At 38.3% G+C, this 16,685-nt stretch overlaps 1 protein-coding gene across 3 annotated transcripts in view; it reads right to left on the bottom strand.

Moving 5' to 3' along the window:
• Positions 1-294: 294 nt before the first annotated feature.
• The window catches only part of LOC149064467 (rhophilin-1-like), a 77,023-nt gene continuing 60,632 nt past the window's right edge, over positions 295-16,685 (bottom strand). For all 3 annotated transcript variants that reach the window (XM_089254591.1, XM_089254592.1, XM_089254590.1), the window contains exons 3-15: positions 10,650-10,781; positions 9,873-9,948; positions 9,108-9,185; positions 8,353-8,477; positions 8,137-8,245; positions 7,129-7,281; positions 6,836-6,931; positions 5,565-5,721; positions 5,344-5,460; positions 3,988-4,182; positions 3,774-3,850; positions 2,232-2,471; positions 295-1,602 (exon numbers count right to left, since the gene is read on the bottom strand). In XM_089254591.1, the coding sequence (XP_089110717.1) occupies positions 1,171-1,602; positions 2,232-2,471; positions 3,774-3,850; positions 3,988-4,182; positions 5,344-5,460; positions 5,565-5,721; positions 6,836-6,931; positions 7,129-7,281; positions 8,137-8,245; positions 8,353-8,477; positions 9,108-9,185; positions 9,873-9,948; positions 10,650-10,781 (1,987 nt within the window). In that variant the 3' untranslated portion in view covers positions 295-1,170. The remainder of the gene's footprint in view (positions 1,603-2,231; positions 2,472-3,773; positions 3,851-3,987; positions 4,183-5,343; positions 5,461-5,564; positions 5,722-6,835; positions 6,932-7,128; positions 7,282-8,136; positions 8,246-8,352; positions 8,478-9,107; positions 9,186-9,872; positions 9,949-10,649; positions 10,782-16,685) is intronic.

Below are 16,685 nucleotides of genomic sequence, written 5' to 3' on the forward strand. Positions count from 1 at the left end.
TTAAAAAACATTGCTCTTTAGACTCTGGTATTACTCATTTGTTACAAAAAGAGCTTCATTTCTTCACATCTGAACTTTTATTCCACTGCTCTATGTATATGCTCCCCCCAGGACCACAAAAGGGGGGGGGGGAGGGAGGTTCATACGTCCAGGCCAAGAAACACTACCCCAGATCATATAATTTTTTCCGTGGGTCCCTCCGATTTATAGTCTCATAACGAATCTCTAGGTTTACCAGTGACAAAAAGATTCAATAATTACTACCTAAAGAACGAGCTAAATCGTAAGAAACTCTTAACAATACAACTCATTTATTACATAATACTGAAAACAATAATACTAATTTCGATAAACAATTAAAAACAGCTGAAAGTATAGAATGCAGCCAAATTTATAAAATACAGCCTGCACATTTCTTCTTAATCTTCAATCGAATTTCGGGATGATTTTGTACATATACCGCGGCTTTTTGAATAGTGGCACCAATGATGAGATATTTAATTGACCATTTTTTGTAAGATCACGACAATATGCTTATTATTGCAATAATGCAGATGCTAGAACTTATATACAGCTACAAGTCCGATTTTCTTAGTGGAAACGGAGATGGAAAATTCTGAAATTAGGCTTCAAATTAACATGTTAGAATCAGGAGAACTGCACCACCACCGAATATCGGTGAACCTCTTTAGGCTGGTTATTCACCGAAAGCTACTAGGTGCTATAACAAGTCCCGGAATACGTCGCGATAATACGCAGCACTACTATAGCGGTCTTGCGCATGCACGCGACTTGTTCTCGCTCGTAGTAGCTTCCAGTAGACGACAGGCCTTGCGAAAAACAAGTCACGTGTATACGCAAGACAGCTATAGCAGTCCCGCGCATACACGTGACTGACTTGCTATCGCTCGTTGTAGCTTCCAGTGAACGACCACCCTAGTGAACACCACTCCAGTGAAAGACCGCAATTGATATCTTCAGTATACTGCAACAGGAATTGACAGTTCGAAGGAAAAACATTGTTGCTGCCGCCCGGAATGCTTCAGACAAGATCTTCAACCTACTGCTTCTCTTAGGCAAATGGGCCCGCTGGGAAGTTTGACACACCTCCGGGATATTGACTTCTTCACGGTTGGTACTGATGACACTGAACTGTACTGTATACTCGTCTCATCGCAGCAGAATGTTCTCGTTTGGTGGCAACGAGAAATACCTCTCCTCGCTGTTCCTGTTCTTTGACGGGCTGCTAGTGTTACTACTGCTGCTGCTTCTACGGAAAAAGTTCCAGGTGAGTCTTCGTAGGCTCCTGTCTTTGCGCAGAGCGATGTCGCTCGTAGACGACGACGACGACCTGAAGTGACCGTTCATCGACGACGACGACGAAGAGCTGAGCGTGGACGACGAGTACCCCGAAGAGGAGGAGGAGGAAGCATTTCCAGAGGACTTGAAACGCAGGCAGCTTCTCTCGATCGGCGTGACCACTTTCAGGTTGAGCTCTTGACCAGCGTCTAGTATCAAACGGACGGCTTCTTCGTGTCCCATCCATTTGGCGTCCTGTTCTCCGATTGCGACGATGAAGTCACCTTCCTTGATCCCTGCCAACTGTAATTGCATGTAAAGATAATTAGGTTCGTGAAATAAACAACTCGCATAAAGCATGGGTGCTCACCCTATGGGAAAGTGCGGGTCACTTAATTGGTTCGAAAACATATCTAGGGCCGCTTAAGTAATCTGGGACAACGTCGCCGTTCACTTAAATGATCTGCAAATGTGCCGCAGACCGCTCAAGTGCTCTGGAGCTGTGTCTCGGGTCACTCAAGTGATCCGTAAATATGTCAAGTGTCACTTAAGTGAGCTGTAAATGTGCAGCGGGCCACTTGAGGGACCTGAAACTGGCGTTACAAAATTATGTTTGAGGTCACGGGCATCAGATGGCTTCGAGAGCCACATTTGGCGCTTCTATTCTTTCTTACCGAGCACAACCCCGGTCTGTCACAAAGGGTAATTTAGTATTTTGCGTGAAGTTTAAGTGCTACTATCGATTTTCCAAACTATGAGTGAAGTGTAATGCCTGAATATTTTATCGTTTTAGGCCTGGCGCTCTCAATGACGAGCCTTTTTAACGGAGAGATCGGCTCGCATTTGGCCGGCGGGCCATGGGTTGAGCATGTATGTTATAGAGCAACCCAACAATAACATTTTACGTTATTCGATCGGAAATGACCACTCACCTTGGCCTTGCCTCCCGAATCAACTCCGGCAACCATGACTGGTGCATCGCCTCTGACACTGAAACCGAAGCAACTCTGTTGAGATTTCTCTTCGTCTTCCTCTGATGACGTCGTCACTGCTGAGCTGTCCGATGAAAACGAGTCTCCAGAATCACTGGCTTCTAGGCTACGTTTCTTTGTCAAGACAATAACGCGGGCCACTGTCCACTCCTGTCTCGCCGAAAACACTGAAAGTGGTCCCTGTAATGAGAGAAAAATACAAATCAGACCAATGAGATTATCGTCTTGAAACAATCAAAAATCAGCAATGACTCAACAAACACTTAGACGAGAGTTCATATTACTCGTGGGATTTGCTCAGTTCGCGCATGTAATATAGACAGAATGAGAAATTACTACACATGAAATGCACTGTAGGTGAGTTGGGATTTTTTAGGATTCGAAGCAAATCAAAAAAGTCAAACTTTTTGAGGCGTACCTACTTTAACGCATTACGCCACTATGCGTAATTACAGGGGTCTCCAGTGGGATATATGGATAGCTCGCGTGCCCGAATTGCAAGAAGACTGGATTCGATTCCGGGCGGAGACTAAATGATTTGATTCCAAGTTCAACTCGGCATAATATCCAGAAAAAATGTCTTTCTTTTAAAGTGTGCGTAACTGTCTGAGAGCGGATCTAGTGTTGTGCCTGATTTTTCAGTGCTACCATATATGATTTTTTTTTTAAATTGTGAATGTAGTGTAGTGATTGAATATTTGTACCGTTGGGGTAAGCCTCTATGGGAGATTGGCTCACAGTCGCGCCTCAAATTTGGGACCCACAGAAAGCAGGATGATTCGAACCAGGATCCTTGCGATGAGAGTTGCGCGATGGCTACAGCGTCTATAAAAGGTTGAGGACCGATTGCTTTTTGGATGATGTATCCTCAACTTCTGAACCGTTCTCTGACAAATATCACCACAAACTGAAATACTATGACCTCTGTCTGAACAAGCACATGCCGAATAGTTCCTTGCAGTGGCGTATTTAGAGAAGGAGGGGGGTATAGTTTATATTTATATAGAAAGGGCTATAGCTTAGAGGGTCAAATTTAGGCAATTGTTGATCAGCAGTACTAAATTATAACGTGGGAAGAGCGACAAACTCACATTTCTGCCTCTGATACTTTTGATGAGCATAAGTATTGTGCAATTACCTTCAGAAATAAACAAGCTGCTTGCCTGTCAAAATAGCCGATTGTAACATCTGACTATACAGTGACACCAATGAAATACGTATTGTATTATAGCCAAATAGAACCCAAGAAATTTTGATAAAACGTGTCTTTTGAAAGTCATTGGAAATCTCAATTGTTATATTTAATTAGATGATTGCCATGTTAATTGTCACCACATCCTGGACCCTAAGCCGAAATCTTTGGATAACCCCACGTAATCCCCCAAAGTAAATTTACATTTTCGATCATAATAGTGCTATAATTAGGTATGCACTACAAGCTTATCACAGACACTTCGTAATATATAAATTCTGAACACATACCAGTTCTCGGAATAGATCCTGGACAGGGTATTGAGAGAAGTCTGGTGCAGTCAAAGTCAATTGGTATTTTGTAGCCGCTATTAAAGAGAAAAGTCTGTTATTATTAAATTATTTTTTTTTTCAAAATTATTATTCTGCATTAAACACAATTGAAATGTTTATGACGCATATTTATGCACAAATTCCACAATGTGATCGACAAGAAATCACTCACGAAGTATGGGCGGTGCATCTAAAACCTCTTGGAAGTCATCCTCTTGTTCCAGTGCAGAGTATCGGTCAAGACACCGATCGTGCACCGTGCGGAGCGTCGAGGCCAAAGTGTCCATCTGTCTGAGCTGGCGACACATCCTGTGCAGCCTCATCGATTCCTCGTGCAAAAGCAAAGCCTCTCTGAAATGCGCTTTGCCTGAAATGCAAAAAAAAAAATTCAATGTTACCATTGTGTTTATATAATTCCATGTCCGGAAAATTCACCTAAAGGAACATTCATCACCTGGGCCGTCTTTAGAATATCGTGGCAATCCGATTTTTCCGAGCCCCCCCCCCCCCCTCCCTCCCGACTGTAAATGCCTCTGCTAACCGATTTACATGTCTCGAAAATTTTGCGCAGATATCTTACCGTAAGGCCACCTTTTGATTTGAGAACGCCGGGCCGTGTCCTAGTGGACACATGCGTTAAGGCGGCACTATTCATCGCTGAGAAAATTCACCGACAATAGTTTGACACAAGTAAGGAGATGAGAGAGTTCACGAACTCTTCAAGTCGGTCACTCACTAATCACTTTGATCATATTTGTTGCGCCAGGTCATTTTCTGCTCACGAAGGCTAATTAGACCGAGACCTAAAATTTATTGCCAATTCCGAACGGCAGCTTTTTTTATACTCACTGAGAGGTTTGTGCACTAACCACTCAGTGTAGGGATTCCTGAAGCAGCATTCTTTTCTCTGGCCATGTTATTTTTACTGTTGTCTGGGAACCCTCACGTCAGGAAATTTCAGGACGAACCGGTTATTGAACTCACGACACCTATACACATCCTTTCGGTACTTTAGGTGATAATCTTATCGAACGCGCCCGTTATCCACTCACTCATCACTCCGTCATTCACTGACTCACTCATTTACTCACTATGTCACTCACTCTTTCACTCATTAACTTACTCAATCACTCATTCGTGTCACTTACTCAGTCATTGGTCGCTCACTTACTCGCTCAATCAGACAATTTTATAAGGAATTCAAACTGGACTACTTTGCAGAAATGGTATTCAACAGTGTACAAGAATCATAATCATTGACGTAAAAACAATGTCATAACCCACGACTGAACATTTTTTCTCTTTACTGGTAGGAGAAAACCTCATCAGTCAACATGTTAAAAAAAAGCTCGCGCAATCACTAGCTCACTCACTCGTGTCGAACTGTTGAACGTGAATTTTCCGTCGATGAATTTTGTTGTCGGTGAAATTTTGGCAGTGAATGTTCCGTAAATCATAATTCGTGGTTTGGAGAGAGAGAGACACACACACACACACACAAATAAAATAAATAAAATTAAACACTGACCGAGTTGTCTCTTCTCTTCCTGATTCGTCGGCACTCTGATGTCTATGCAAGTACCGCTGTCCACATCTGGACCATGTATGCAGTTCAGATAAGAAGCGGCATCGGCATCGAGTTCACCTACAAAATGTCCGGAAAAAATTGAAAAATTTAAAGTTTTCTTTTGTCTGTGAAATCATTGGATTGGAAACGAAAAGTCATCAAATGGCCATCGAGATACCTACCTGTGTGTTCGAGGAGACCAACGGCTACGTGGTAATGGGCCAATGCCTTGTAATGCTCGGACTTGACGAGCATCAAGCTGATCCATGAAAAAGGGACGTAGCTCTTGATGGCTCTCGACGACATCGTGCTGTGCAACTCTCTGTACACTTCCGACAGCTGTACGAATAGACAAGAAAAATCGTGATTTCGCCGACATCATATATTTTTCGATTGAAAATAGATAAAAAAAAACCAGTCTCGAGATTCCCATAACGTTTGCGATACCGATGATCGATATCAAGACTTACAACAACCTATGGTGTGACACCCGTTGAGAGTCACTCAGAGTAGGCACACCCCATTAATTTAAAACTCTCCCAAATAGTTTTTCTATCATATTTCATTCATGTTATCATATTAATGTAATTTTTTTGTGTGTGAAAAAATAAAATAGAGTTTTTTTGGCATACGATCGATTAACTGACTAGGAAACTTCTCCTTCCATCCCTGTCGGTTATTTGACATAAATGCAGCTCTTTAAGACTTAATTGGCCATGTCACAGTTACGTCACGTGGAGTTCTTCCAAATTTGGAAGAAAAATATTTTTTAAATGAACAACGTTATGAATGAGGTGACGTCACCGGTTACGTAATCGATGATCAATTTTCATGAATAAATTCGGTAATGCTATCGCATGTAAGTCTCCATATATGGGCTATCTGATGTCACCTTTCCTCTACATTTGCGTAGTAGTACAGGGTTGCCAACAAAATGTGCTTAATCATTTCCGTGACAAAAACTCCGGAAAAAATGCAATTCAAAATCCTAACCTTTCAAATTCCGAGAATTTGTTTTTTTTCAAGTTTCTTTCCCTTCGCAGAATATTTCCCTGACTTATGCCGAATACTTTACATTTTCAATTACATTTCAATTTACATACCCATTTGCCCTGGGTATGTAGGATATTAAATTTGTCCAGCTCTGATCTCGTTATAATTTAAATTTGACTGAATATTGTCAAAAATATAAATGAGAGAAAAATAACCATACATTTTTTTATTTCAAGTTTTCTGTATCATTGAGTTGTCAGATATCTTGAAGTCATTTATTTTTATCGTGTACATGTTCGTCGTTTTTCTAGATTCCAGAGTTGATGTGTTACAGTTAAGGTAGAAAATCCTGGACAATATTTATGTTAGAACTCTCACGAAAAATCACACGTATGCTCCTAAGTATATAGAGGTTGGGAACCAATACTGCATTGTACTTGCAGCAGAATAAGAATCTCACCTCCATAGCTTCCTGAGAAACTTCCAGACATGTCATAATACCAAGCTTTTCGGCACCGGATGATAGCTTTTCGAACAGGCATTCCCTCGCTTGTGCCTACGTTATCAAACAAAATAATTTCAAATTACAGTCCAAAAATTAAAATTATAAAAATTTAATTTTTGCAAAAAAGCTTCACCATCCCCTCGAAAAAAAAATATATTGGGGACTAAAATGAGAATGAAGAGTTAAAAACTTGATTTAATCAATGGAAATATTTAAAAAGGAAGGTACATTCAAATTCAACAACTCACAAGCATCAAGTCAGTGAGAACCTGAAGAGTTTCCGCAGACAAGTCCATACTCGGAGCGTTACTGAAATGATCCTTGATGTAACGGAATGTACCGGCAGCTCTCAGAAAATTGTCCACTGCAGCTTCAACTCCATCACCAGAAGGTGAGCGATCCTTTCCGAAAAACAAATGTGATGTTAGAATCGAGAACACTCGAAAATACGCAAACAGGGCTATATCACGACATAGGCTATACATGCTCAACGCGTGACCCTCGGGGTCATCTGGTGTGACACGCAATCTCAAACTTTTCTAGTATATTAAAAAACTAGGCGGCACCTTTTCAGATCACTTGAATGATCGTGGTGCTATTGTACATCGCTTAAGTGGCCCGCGGCACATTTCCAGACCACTTAAGACACCCCGAGGCATATTTACAAATTATCTAAAACTTTGACTATTACCGGGATATCCATCATACCATTGAATAGGACTGAGACATATGTATCCCACCAATGACCACGACTCACATATAGGCCTATGGCCCGAAAACCATTAAATAAAAAACAAATCAAAATGTTAAATTTGCCTTTGTAACATTTTTAGTTTATTTCATGATAAAATGGAGTCAATTTTTTTTTCTAATTCGTAGTTCAAAGGCTTAAGTTATCCGCGACACAGATCACTTAAGAGTTCCGCGGCACATGAATAGATTATGACCCGCGGTACTGTTCCAGATCACCCAAGCGACACACTGATTTAGGTCACTCGAGCGTTCCGCGGCACATTCATGAATCACTTTAGTAACCCGCGACACATTTTCAGTTCAGTGAACCGCGGCGCTGTTGCAGATCACTTAGGTGGCTCGCAACGCGTTTTCAATTGAGAATGAAGAGGCCCGCACTCTAACACTCTTCGCATGGGCACACCCGGCCCTCGTAGCATTGGTGGGGGGTTATTCAACAATTGTCACTAATTATGGCTATTAGGGCTCATTATGCTATTTTGCAGGGTAAAAATTGAGCTTACCTGTTTGGCAGCGATCTGAGTATGCAGAGCGGCAATGTTGAATAGGACGGACGCTTTCTCGAATGCTATGGTCTTCTGTACGCTTGGGACACCAGTCAGAGAATCGAACCTGTGAAAATTCAAGAAAATGATTTTTAATTACAGTAATTTAGAAAAGAAATCGATTAAGGAAAATATATCGTATACCTTGATAAGGGGTCGGGGGGGGATACTCACCATTCGAAATGAATGCCTAGACTTCGATACGGCGAGAAAAACCTCCTATCGACGAACCACAACAGGTTGTAATATTCGAAAAGCAGTTGGACGCCAGAAGCATCGCGGGTCGGAGTCCGAACGGCCTTGAAGATACAATCACAAAATTTCATCGTTATGGGTATAAATGAGCATAAGATTTTAACAATTAACAAATTTTTGATGTATGAAAAACATAATACTCATTACAGTGCACAAATAATTGACTGATAACTATATCCGAAATAAATCCAAAAGCAAATCTGGTGACTATGCGTCCCGTTTGGGACATACAACAGTTTTTCTTTTCCACATAACTGATTGCAAAATGTTCACACAATTTTGCCATTTTCTTTTTTCATATTGTTATGTATTATAATTTATAATATAATACAATACGCATATAATTATACTATAATTGTATAATTAATGTATAATTGTGCTATATATTCTAAAACCGAATATATAAGATAAAATCCTGCGTTTATTATTCAGCCATTAGAGGAGTTTGAATGTGTTTTACGAATTGCAATAATTTTTTTTAAACCGAATGCCCCAAATGACAAAACAATTTTTCCTCCATGGTATGGTATTAGTCTGTTCCGTTCTATGCAAAAGTGAAAGCAATACTTCAATGATAACATTGTCCGTGATTTTAACAATCGGCGTCGACTGTATTAAGTATTAAAAAAAAGTGTTAAAAAGTGTATTAAAAAAAGTTCTGGTTATGTATCTACCTGGCGTATATCCATCAGATCCTTGATAGCTTTCTCATAACTGGCGCTGTCTTCACTGTAGTGTTCTAGAATGAAATCCTGAAAGCATATGTGACACATTTTAGACGTAGCATTTCAAGTCACATTTCAAGGAGAAAATATCTCAGCAATGAAATATGGATTAGAGGGATTTATTATTTTTAAGTTTTATTCGCTTGAAAATAATTCCAACGCTGTAATTGATGGTATATAAGGATTTCTTTGAGCACTTGAAATCTAATAAATTCCGCCATCTACTGACCCTTGAAATTAATAGATACCAGCCAACGTCCGCTTATGCGACACGAATATCAACGGCGATTCCGGTAGAGATAAATATACCGTGACAGTGGATTAATTTTAAAACTTTGATTGTGAAACATGATAATAAAACAAGACAAAGAATAATTAAAAAAAACGGTTTGTCCATGGTCATCAATTATGTCGACTCAACAACCTCAAGGCGATAAATCCTCGTTGTTTTTGTTCAATCACGAGAAAAATATCGTGAGAAAAATCCCCTTGGGGAATACCGAATTCATACAATACACACACGACACTTGATGTCATGGACCTTCAAAACCTTGTTGTGGCCCGGAGAGGAGCGATAATTTATTATCACGAGAAGTGGATAATCTTCCGAGCAAACGGTATTCGCGTCTCTCATGGCACGTACAAGTTTTTGAACAAACTCCCAAAAGCTCAAAAAGACCCACAAATGCGCTAAACCAGAACGAAATTTCTCACCTTAAACGGTTCCGTGAACACAACTTCTTTTGTTTCCTTGAGACCTAATGGAATCATGGGAACCGACTGAACAGCGCTGTAATGAAGAGAAAGATACGAACTTACTGTATATACATACTAGAGGGAAAAACAAAATAGATAAACACGAACAAATAGTTTACAGCACGTGTGTAAATAGTATTAAAGCCCCAATTTCGCTTCTATTAAACAAAAAAGCTCATCACGTGCCCCCATTTATGTTTTTTCACAATCAGTCACTTGGACAGCTTAGAACCTATGGAAGAGACTTTTGAAATATCTGAATACATGCTAAAATATTCGGTCAAGCGTCCAGTGGGGATACTCACAGACACAGTAGAACTTCTCTCAGGACCTACCATATTTTAACATGTACTAGGAACCCTTTGAATCTTCGGGCTTAAAATTTGGACAGCACATTTCTGAGTATTTTCTGTTCCTGACACACAGGCGCAATGTCTTCATTGTGATGTTGGCATTGGTGGGTAGAGCACTATCAGTGAAATGGTTTTGCTTCAGGTACAAATCGACGGCTGAAGCTATACGAATGTTTAACACAGAAGAGAGTGAAAAAAGTTCTGGTTTTAACTTCATCCAGAAAATAGCTACCTATTTTGACATTTTTTTCATGTCTGCAAATATTGACTTCATTACGGATTTTCTAATGAGGATAAAATTTCCATTGAATAACGTTAAAAAAATGAATCGAATTTCAACAGCATGTTAAAAAAATGATAAAACATAGTCAGGTTTGCTTACTTGTTGTTGTTCTGGTAGATTTGGACAGAACTGTTGAGTTCAGCCAACTGCTCTTTCAGAAGCTGTAAGTTCGAATTAACGAAGCTCAGCTCTAAAGCAACGGTTTCTCTGAGTTTCTTGTTGTTTGTAGCCCTGAAATACATCATTTAAAACCCGGATGAAATACTCCCGGTTTATTAAAACATAATACATGAGTACACTTTATAATACAACGATTCATGACTTCAATAATAGAAACTTAAAACTTATCCCAACATCGAGAAAGATACAAAGCCATTAAATTTCTACTGTGTTTCATCTTAGTTCCATAAATTCTCAAATTGTATCTACAATGAAACTACAGTGCATGCCGCGAAATGTCACCCACACCGAAACTCGGGGTTTCTGATAACAATAATCGGCAGATAATTATGACCACTTGTAAGTACGATGACCATATGTCCTGTTTAATCGAATGGACGTATGAAAACGGACGTATCTTTTTAACATTACAGGTTTCAAAATGTTAAATGGGGCAAGAATTTTCTTAGAATTCCCAGGAATTTTTGTTTATAATAATTAATCACTATATGATGTTTTATCCCTATTACATAGCTGCCAAGTCTCCCAAATTTTCCGGGAATCTCCCGAATTTTAGCTTCATCTCTCGACCTCCCGAAAAGTTCTTAAATCTCCCGAATTTTTACGAATATCACAAAAAATCCCTAATTATCCCTAAAAATTCCCTACTTCATTTAAAAAGAATTTCCGCTTCTTAAAACAATCCCTAAGGAATTTATTTTGAGGCAAAAAGTTTCTGCCTCTGTCCCCCCACCTTTCGAAATGACGCCACACGTCGTAAATGGGGGAATAGTGAGAAATTCCTTTTTAAGGAAGTTTTACAAACCCTCTGATGGTAACAAGAAAACAAGAAAAGTTTTGTCTTATCGTGCAGGGAAATAGCTTAGCAGCCAATAGTCCTGCATAATAATTGAAGATAATAATGACGCGCATGTGGTCAAAACTTCCTCTTTTGTTGATACGTACGTGCGATAACAAAAAGACTGATAAGCAAAAAAATATTTAATCAATTTTAAAGACACTTATTCCCCGATGAATTTTCTTTCATGAAACGTTCCAGAAAAAAGGGCCGACTTTTTCCTATTTGTATATGTACGGACATAAACATTGGTCATGGTGGAAAAACTGACATCACCCATGTGAAATCAAAAAAACATCAAGCGTCATAAAAAGTCAGTGTTCTTCAAAAATTGACGCTTTTTCCCTTTATCTTCCGATGATTTTGGGGTCATTCGCGCAGAATGTTTGTTCACATCGTTTCTGATTGAACACAATATTTTTTTTTTAAGTTTTAGCCTCCAGTTTCATATGTTTTTTGCGTAGGGATTTTAATTCCCAAGGGTTTAACTTCCATGTGTGCGAAATCCCTGTTTTATTTAATTTCAATTTTTGTGTAGGGATTTTATTTTCTGTGCTTGGAAAAATCCCTTTTATATTTATTAGGGAGAGGTTTTAGTATAAAATACGGGTCCGCGCGAAAATCTCTCCCTAATTTTCATTTTCAAAAGTTGGCAGCTATGCTATTAATTTTTCCCCTTTTTATTATCCATAGGAAGAATCCTCCAGGGATACTCAAGTCCGTTCAATCCATACATCCATTGCCAAAATTCACTTATTATCATAAGATTCATATTTTCAAAAATATGTTTCGATGCAAACGAAGATATCCACCCCTCCCACCCTAATATTTATGTGGGGTTTTTTTTGTGTGTGTGCATTATTTATAAAGTCGAAGTTCGTTATCAGGGGGTCTGTCCAGCCAAAATCTGTCCTTCACAAAATTCCGGATCTGAAAAACTAACCCTTCACGAAATAAAAGAATAATGTGTATCCAAATTTCATTTCTTTTGTGATAGATCGATTAGATTATTTCGCTACCCACTAAATTACTCATTGCCTACAAAATTAATGTCACTTTTCACAAAAGTAGGACCCTGCAAAAAAGTCTGGGCAGACCTCTGGTTCTAACAACGCCTATCGGTCCACGGAAAATATTTTACAGTATTATGCCATTGTATCGAAAGTTTAAAAAAAAAAGTAACTTCTTAAGAAAACTTCTATTTCGAAGGAATAAGAAATTATATTATTCATTTTGTTGCGATATAAGCAGTCGCAGTGTGAAAATGCGTAACAAAATGATAATAAAATTGTAACAAAAATTAATTACATACACACACACACATGTACGAAGATCCAATATCAATGTCAAACAAAATTTCGGTAAGTGAAAACCACGGATTTCATGCATTAATTTGCAAAGAAACAAAAAAAAGAATCAGGGCTAGAGATTGAATAGTTTTCACAATGAGCGTCGACTATGTTGTGGTGAAATATCATGACATCATGATTTTTCAGGGTGTCCCATAAATACCTAAAAGATTTATGATATTTATAATTGATATATTATTAAATTAATAATTAGAATTTAAATTAATATTATTAAAATAATTTATAAATGATATAAAAATTTTATAAAATTTATTAAGTAGGCCTATTCTTACGAAGGAGATTTTTTTTTGAAAGATGCACGAAAGCGAATCACTAGAAATATGCAAATCAGACTCCTATAAAATACAGGGTGTACAATTAATAGCTCATCTTTTACCTCAGCTACGAATCGCCGACCGGAACGTTTCGGACGCAAAATATGTAGATTGGAAAAAAAGTTCAAATCCGAAATTATTTGCTTTTGCGTAGTACTATCGACAGTATTTGTAACTATTTTTCATGCGGAGGGGGGGGGGGGGGAGGCTCCGTGAGAACAACTTTCTTGAAAACCGCATTCAAACGTAAAAATTGCAGGAATCACTGTTTATAAATTTATGGTACACCCACTACATCTCAACCTCGGTTCAAACAAAATTTACAAGTGTCTTGAATGTCTTCATAACAGAGTTTGACTAATTTTAGAGGCACATGATCACCCAAGAACTTCTTTCCCAAGACAGACAGCCACCATGTCACAAGGAAAGTACCACATTTCATAAATACCGTAAACTGGGTAAAATGGGGAAAAAACTGAAAGTGACAAGTGTCCTCGGACGAACGAACAGCCAGGTCAATACTCTCTATCTCGGCAATGTATGGTTTGCTTGTCCTAGATATAAAAGAGAGAAGCCTCTCCCATGGACGTCTTCCCACACGCAAAGACACTTCAGGAAAAAAGGTGACAGTCAGCCACCCGAAACATTAAGAAGATTCTCTCTTATATAGTATAATTCTATATACAATATCACAACGTGAAATCAACATTTCAAAAGTCGGCAAAAGGGAACACGCGGAGGAGAAAAGAAGAATCTTTAATGGAAGCAGCTGTACAAATATAAATATGGTTGACCATAATCGTTGCTTACGCAACTGATTCGCCAGAACGTTTCCTGTTGTATAAGAACTTTCCTATTTTTTTGTAAGAAAAACATCACGTATGGCAACGTCCGCCAACGCGCGCTAATGAATGATGATGGCACGAGCCTCGAAAAAAAAAAATGACTACAACGTGACCAAATGAAACGGAAGAAACTGACGCAATTCTCATCTCATCAATTATTCATCGATATCTTATCGTCGTAATCGAAAAGTCACAAGAAATATCCCCTTTTAGCCAAAGAACTTCTCCATTCACAATTATTCAGGCCAATTATGACTTCAAAGGAAATTCCCATTATGCAGAGTGTCTCATGAATTCATAAATAGTTAAAAAATTCGTAAAAATTAAGAATTGGTGTATTTGAATGTTATTTGCAAAAAAAAAAGTTATTCTTGCGAAGAGGACTTTTTTTTCTTTTAGTACAGAACAATTTTAGTTCAAATTTTTGTCGAAAGAGAAAGCTGCACTAAAGCTAATGAAATCACTGGGAAAAATGCAGAGAGTCTTTCCTATGCAGGGTGCACGACTAGCAGTTCATTTCTGAATTTTTCTGTTACTGACGCATACAGAAGTTTGTGATGAAGATATCACTGCCAAAGGCCCGAAGTGCGACCAAATAACGGGCGGAGATCTTTAGCCAAAGTTCGATGAGACGGTCCGGTATGCCCCAAATCCATTTTTTCAATAGCCAGCGTGTTTTACATGGCTGTATGTAGTATGTATCTATTACATACAAGCTGTATTGGATTAGCTCCATGCGATGGAAGGAAAAAAATTTGAGAGAAAAACTATAAAAATATTTAGTTTTTCTGTCAAATTTTGAAGTGGGGGAAAATGATTACCGCATCGTGACTGCTGTTTCATGAGTCGCTATAGCTAACGTGAACATAATTATCACGAAAAAATAAGCCAACTTGGCGATGACCTCGAATCATGTTTTGTTATTGGACATTAGCCAAGGATTCCATCCACTTCGCGAACTGTCTGGCCATGACATTGACATATGAAACATTATTGGTGAAGTTGTTTTTACCTTAGACACGAATTGCCGGCTGAAGCTTTGCGAACATTTCGCAAACAGAAGAAATTGAAGGTTGAGATTTCTTTGGAATTCTGGGATTTGATTTTCTTCAGTGCCCTTTATCGACGAAAATTTGAACTCATTTTTGTTCTAAACTTAAAAAATCCCCATTCGTGAGAACACCTTTTTTGCAAACCCCATTCAATTATTCTTTCAAATTTTATGAGTTTTTACACTATTTACGAATTTATGGACGACCCTGTATATAATCAACTTTCACACGTACTACTACAGCGTTCAACCACTGGTCCGCGAACAGACGCCAGTCCACTGTAACTTCCTACGGTTCGTGAGAAATTTCGACAAATTCATAAAGCCTATAATATACATAATTTTAGATTCAGCAGGTCTACGAATTATTTTTATCATTCTTACCGTAATTTTTATATTTCTCCTAGTTAGTTATTTTTCGCCGGTCCGCTAATTATTTCTCCCATTACAATATATTAAATATTTCTTTTAATAGTTCTAGAAATATTTTCCACTTATTTCGAAAATATTTCTTTGATAATTGACACTTTAATTCCGAAAATATGTTTCATTAACGTTGAATATATTCTTCTCATTAATTTTTGGAATATTTTTCAAGCAACTAAGAAAATATTTTTTTTTAATAGTTTTGAAAGTATTTATTACCGTAACTGAAAATATTTACATTTAATAGCACATTTTGGCCATAATGTTAGTACAGTGATTTTTATGAGTTGTTTTCGGTGACTGACCGTAGCTGTAGTACGAGTTCTACTTTTGTGGAGCCGTTTTCACAGCTGTCCAAATAAGCTTTTGACAACTCTATATTCTTCAAAATTTCCACTAAAATATTCTCTTTTTTCGATCCGCCAACAATCCAGTTACTCGTTACTGGTATAACTTAATTGGCGTACTGTTTTGTCGCCAATATCTCTAGCATTACGGTCCCTGCCAAGCGACACTGCAAGATACGTATACCATGTCAGTTTTAAAGAGTTATTGGAATTCATAAGACACCTGCACCAAAATGTCACATTTCGAGAATTGCGTAAAAAAAAAAAAAAAAAAAATGCTGTTAAAAAAATAAAAAAGCTCACCGTATAAAATAATTAAGTAGCTTCCTTCAAATGTCTCATCGCCGTTATAAAAGAGAACAGAACGGATCGAGTATGACCAGGTTCTGTCGCTTACGCGATACAAGCTCATTGCCCCGGAGGGCGTGATCATGCCGGTGAAACTTCCGAGTGACAAGGAGGAGAAAAAAAGAATAATAGGGGTCCCCCTATCGTGGGATCTAAAGGACCCCTAGTCACACATGTGTATTCATATACAATTACAAAAAAAACGTGTGAGGTCAGACATATAACGAAACGAATCAGATTATAAATACAATGAGAGTTCCAGGCCCCTATTTTATGGTACCTAGAGAACCTTAGACAATATGCATTCAAATACTGCCACGACAGAAGAAATAGAAAATCTATTGTTTGACATTCAACGCATCTAAAACCATTTCATATAAGACAAGGGTACTCAACATTTTGGAGAGTGCGGGACA

The sequence above is a fragment of the Pholcus phalangioides genome, unplaced genomic scaffold, assembly GCF_987345545.1.
Source record: "Pholcus phalangioides strain wild (caught in Gottingen) unplaced genomic scaffold, Ppha-v1.0 ptg000042l_1, whole genome shotgun sequence".
Taxonomy (NCBI): domain Eukaryota; kingdom Metazoa; phylum Arthropoda; class Arachnida; order Araneae; family Pholcidae; genus Pholcus; species Pholcus phalangioides.